Here is a 5,223-nt window from a genome sequence, read left to right on the forward strand (position 1 = left end):
TATATATATATATATTAATATATTATATATATTATTATATATATATCAATTGAAGTAGCGTATCTCACCCTGCTTTTAGCTTCAAAAAAACTCTCAAAAATTGCCAATTTCCCATTTTCCAATTTCTTGCATACCAATAATGTATTATGACTTTTATAGTAGACATCTCTCAGAATGAAGCAATGTAGAAGAGAATGAAACGTGCAAACATCCAAATGCTACTGATTAAAAAAAAAAGATCTGGATTTTATGTGCATTTCCTTGCATTTTGCGTTTTTCATTTCAGGCATGGAAAATAAAAAGGACCAACAAATAACTAAGACATTAACTCACAATCCAAATATAGATTTAATAATAATGAAGGAAAATAGAGACCTGATTCATTCTGATAATGTTTAAACAAATTTAATGTAAACTGTCAAGCATCAAGCATCTAATACTTGGAACATGTAATAACATAACATCCTAGATTTGTTGAGTACTGAAAAAAAGGGTTCTAAAATGCTAAGACACATTTTATATGGAAGAAATAGACAAAGGTGGTCCAAGGATTGACATCTTCTATTTTGTCATTGATTACGTAAGAGGTCATATACTCTGGCTTAGTCAGAGAGAGAGAGAGAGAGAGATCCTTCTAACATCTATTGCACCTTTATTTTTTTCTCAAAAGATTTTCATCCAATCAATACCCATCCAATAACTATTTTTTATTTCCATTAACTAATGAAAAAGAAGAGTAGTCAAATTATGTAATTGTATGCAAGTCTCTCAATCGATAGATCGTTATAATATAACACATGCTTACTCCAATGATAAAATGCATAACACATGCATCCTACCCTTTCAAATAGGATCAAAGTAGTCCAAATACTCCAAAATTATAATATGGGTACATCATTTTTTTAAAGAGTGATTTTGAATAGAATATAAGGATAGGCTACCTAATAACTATAGTAACAATATGCAAGGATATCTCCACAGATAATATCGAGATATGGTAAACACATTTAAGAAAGTACGAGATTGTTTGTGTTTAAATTATAACCAATAGTGTTAAGACTATTCAAATATGAGACAAAAGATTGAACGCACAAAACCTGAAGTAATGGATTAAGCATCTTGATCTGACTAATTTTCCTCTCTAGTTAGCATCAGAACTTTGTGGTGTACCAAACAGCTATATTTGCCATGTGTGAATGTCTCCCTATTCCCTGCATTTTTTATTGTCAGATGCTCAGGTTCTCAAACAGAAAATATGCAAACCAATTGGACACAAGGTTATCGAACTTTTGTACATAAGGAAAATCTTTCGCCCCACGTTGCTCAGCTGTGAAGGCTCACGATTGGAAATTAACCGCGCTAATCTATTTGAAACTAAATTGATTTAGAAAGATGAACCTATCTGAGTCAGGAGTCTAAGCGTCCTTAACGACATTCTACCTATTTTTTCCAATGAGGAAGTAAATCTCACTGATATAGACATGATTGCCTGACCAAACTTAACACTTAAACTAAAATAAATGTGACACTCCTAGCACCTTACTTCACCAAAACTTCAAAGTTACGATTTAGATAAAGCATGTATCTTAAGAAAAACTCTACTTACCAAAGCATGACAGCAGAGGCGAGGGAAAGGCGAACAAAGCCCCAAAGACTATGAAATGCTTTCCAAGAAAACCCACTCCATGTTCTCCCACAAGCCCCACAAAATATGTACACGAGCTGAGCAACCACAATGAACCACCAGGACGCATTAAGCACGACCGCTGCACCCACGAGCCCCCACCCGAGCTTCAATATCACCAACCAACTGAAGAACGTGTGTAGAAGTAAAGCAGCTGCGGAGATTGCGGCCATGACCATCATCTTGCTCTGCGCTTGTAGGAACTTTGATATGGGGAAGTTCATTGAGTAAGCATAGAGCTGGGGGATCATCCACAAGGAGAATTTTCCCGCTGAGGCTGAGATTGCCTCGGTCTGGCCAATGACACGGAGGATGAGGCCAGCAAAGATGTAGATGGGGGTTAGGAGGAGGGATGTGGTATTGAGGATCACCCATGAGCGTTGCATGTAGATGCCTAGCATATCGAGTTGCCCTGCACCGTATGCTTGGCCACATAGGGTTTCTAGTGCACTTCCCATACCCAACTGAACCAAACAGATGCAACTACAGATCAGATACAAGAACTATCAACTGAATGTTTTTTTAATTACATGATTTGATGACTGTCGTTGCAGATGAAAAAGAAAATCAGTGAATGTAGCCTACTCGACGAACCAAACAAGTGCAACTATAAATCAGATAGAACAATTTTTTTAGGTATAAATTTTGATGATTGTCATTTCTGATGAAAATAGATAATCAGACATAATTAACAAGCATTGGCGTCAAAAATCTGCATCTCTACAAGGAAAAGTGTGTTCTGCTACGTAGCAGATATTGACCAGATTCACCAAACGGAAAGGCATATTCAATGCAAAGATGGGAACAAATCAATTTAATGGTTGTCACACATTTTGGCACATGGTTTTACCATTCACTGATTGGTATGATTTGCTCATTGAATCAGTCCTAAATACCTTATATGGAGAATCAGGTTGTGTGTAAATAGTGGTGAATTTGTACAATAAAACACACACAAAATACAACAAACATTCTACAAATTTTTTTCTCTTCTTGTGCAATTCTTTCAGAAGAATAAACTTAAAGACTTTCTCTACAATATCAAAGAACGTCTAAATTTACATTACTCCATGTGTACAACCAGAAAATCATAATAGTACTAATTATCAGGCTTAATTACTATCTACACGTTTTGTATCCTCTCTTCTATAGAAAAGCAGTAAATAGACAATTACTTTTTATCAACATTGAGTACGCCATCTCTTCAACATTTTTTCACAATTCATGACTCGTTAGGGAGCCCCGACTTCTCCCTTTCGTGTGAGAATAAAAAAAAATATGGTCTAGTTAGTTAGTATTATTCTAATTTTTTTATTATTCAGTTATCCTCTGTGATCTATATTGAGTAAGAAAGTTTGGAATAAGTACAATATGGAATTATATTATATATATATATATATATATATATATAGAGATGAGAGAGAGAAGAAGGAGAGAGAGAGATTAATGGGTATCATTGTCATAGGAGGGGATTTTCTCCTTGACGCCCTATGTGGCATAATGCCCACCATCCTTATAAAGTAGGGAGAGTGTGTGAGTTGGTGGAGATTTATGCCTACTTATGAGGATGGTGGGGATTGTGCACATAGACGACAAAGAGGGAAATCCTCTCCTATGACAAGGATACTCATTAATCTTTCAATATATCATATAATATATATATTATATATATTTATATATATATATATATATATATATATATTTATATATATATATTTATATTATATATATAATTAATTTTCCTAGCTTTTATAGGAAAAGGAAACTAAATAAATATAAAAACACTAAATTTAAAAAAAAAATAAGTATTCTTGGTTCCAAGAATAAAATTGACTCTTGATATACATAGTAAGCTTAACATTTCTCATTCACACCTTTAAAGGTTCCTAATTCATTCGGTAGTTGGATGAGTAGTAACCTTCTCAGTGTCACGTTCCTCTTCATAATAATACCATTTTCTATTAAAAAAAGGAAAAATTATGACAAGACCCCAAAAACGAATAATTCACGTAGCCCAGCACCCCTTATTATTTTCTGTGTATTGGCGCTAAATACAATGGGCTTTTGTGATTCATCCCCTATTTACACTGCCCAAGAAATAAATTCCTAAAAGATTCCAAAAATACCCTTCTTCTTCTTCTCTGTTTATCTATTTTTCTCATGAAGACCACAACTGTTCCTCCCTCTCTCTCTCCTCTTCTTCTCCTTTCCCTAATCCTAACCTTCCTCCTCTTTCCCTCTTACTCTTTTCCCCTACGACCTTGCCATCTCCCTCTCCTTCCTCCCCCTCTGCACCATCGTCACAAAACGTACCCTATGACCCTGTTGTCTCTCTCTCCCACCCCACCCCCCCCCCCTCCTACTAGTGAAAGGTTTTTGTTCCACCTTCTACCTTAATCAACCCCCTCCTAGTCTGTGATGACATCAATAACAGTGCACAAGCCTAACCCCAACCTCCTCCGTCGTTAACAGCATCACCTACTTCCTCTCCCTCCTCTGCTCCGCCTTCATCTCAGTCTTCAGTAACTAGAAGCCCAGCGTTGACATCCCCTTACGTCAATGAGATCAATAGGGTCTACGATAAAATATGTCAACATTTTTTAGTTTAATCCTAAGTTGTACCTTTGTTACTGCAAATATAGTTTTTATTTGTTATAATTGTGCTCTTTTAGAACTGCCCACAATGTATTTATTGTTTTGCTTCAGCAAGAGAACTTGGCGTATTTTGAATTTAAAATTAAAAAATAAATTAATCTTATTATGAAAATCATGAAATTATTTATATATATACAAATGAAATAAAATTGAAGTTGAATTCAATTGAGATGATTGTCCATTGACCTCATTTTGTTACGTTTTGGATCATCATATCCAATACATGTTAACTTTAGTCAGTACATGTTAACTATATTCACTATGTGTTAACTTTAGCTAGTACATGTTAACTAAATCTGATATTTATTAACTTTAACTAGTACATGTTAACTATATTTTATACCCGTTAACTTTAGTCATTACCCGTTAACCATATCCAGCACCTGTTAATTTTATCTAGTACCAGTAAACTATACTTAGTACCTGTTAACTTTGCCCAATACCCATTAAATGTTTATTAACTTTAGCTAGTAACCATTTATTAACTTTAACCAGTACCTTTAACTATATCTGATATCTATTAAATATACCCAGTACCTGTTAACTTTAGCAAGTACCTATTAACTATATCTAGCATCTCTTAAATATTTTTATATATTGTCATATTAGCTCTAATATCGCTGAGTCTTTTGACAACTAAAATGCTTATTGTTAGATTAAGTCTATTGGGTATTGGGTTAATGGGTTGTGACCCGTTAACCATACCCCTATTTGTATGACTATATATATATCTCTAGTATCTGAATAAATTAATAAAGTTAGGGTTTTGCTCTCTCTATTATCTCTTTCTATATGGTATCAAAGCATGAAACCCTAGCCGCCACAAATCCTCATTCAAAAACCCTAGCCGCCGTCGCCTCTTCTCCTTGCCACCGGCACTACAG

At 34.7% G+C, this 5,223-nt stretch overlaps 1 protein-coding gene across 2 annotated transcripts in view; it reads right to left on the reverse strand.

The window, feature by feature from the left end:
* The window catches only part of LOC109824501 (protein DETOXIFICATION 29-like), a 14,417-nt gene that overhangs the window by 3,657 nt on the left and 5,537 nt on the right, over window positions 1-5,223 (reverse strand). For both annotated transcript variants that reach the window (XR_002242661.1, XM_020391113.1), the window contains exon 2: window positions 1,607-2,148. Coding sequence is in view for 1 of the 2 variants with exons in the window: in XM_020391113.1 (XP_020246702.1) it covers window positions 1,607-2,148 (542 nt within the window). In the remaining variant the exon portion in view is untranslated. The remainder of the gene's footprint in view (window positions 1-1,606; window positions 2,149-5,223) is intronic.

The sequence above is a fragment of the Asparagus officinalis genome, chromosome 1, assembly GCF_001876935.1.
Source record: "Asparagus officinalis chromosome 1, Aspof.V1, whole genome shotgun sequence".
Classification (NCBI taxonomy): Eukaryota; Viridiplantae; Streptophyta; class Magnoliopsida; order Asparagales; family Asparagaceae; genus Asparagus; species Asparagus officinalis.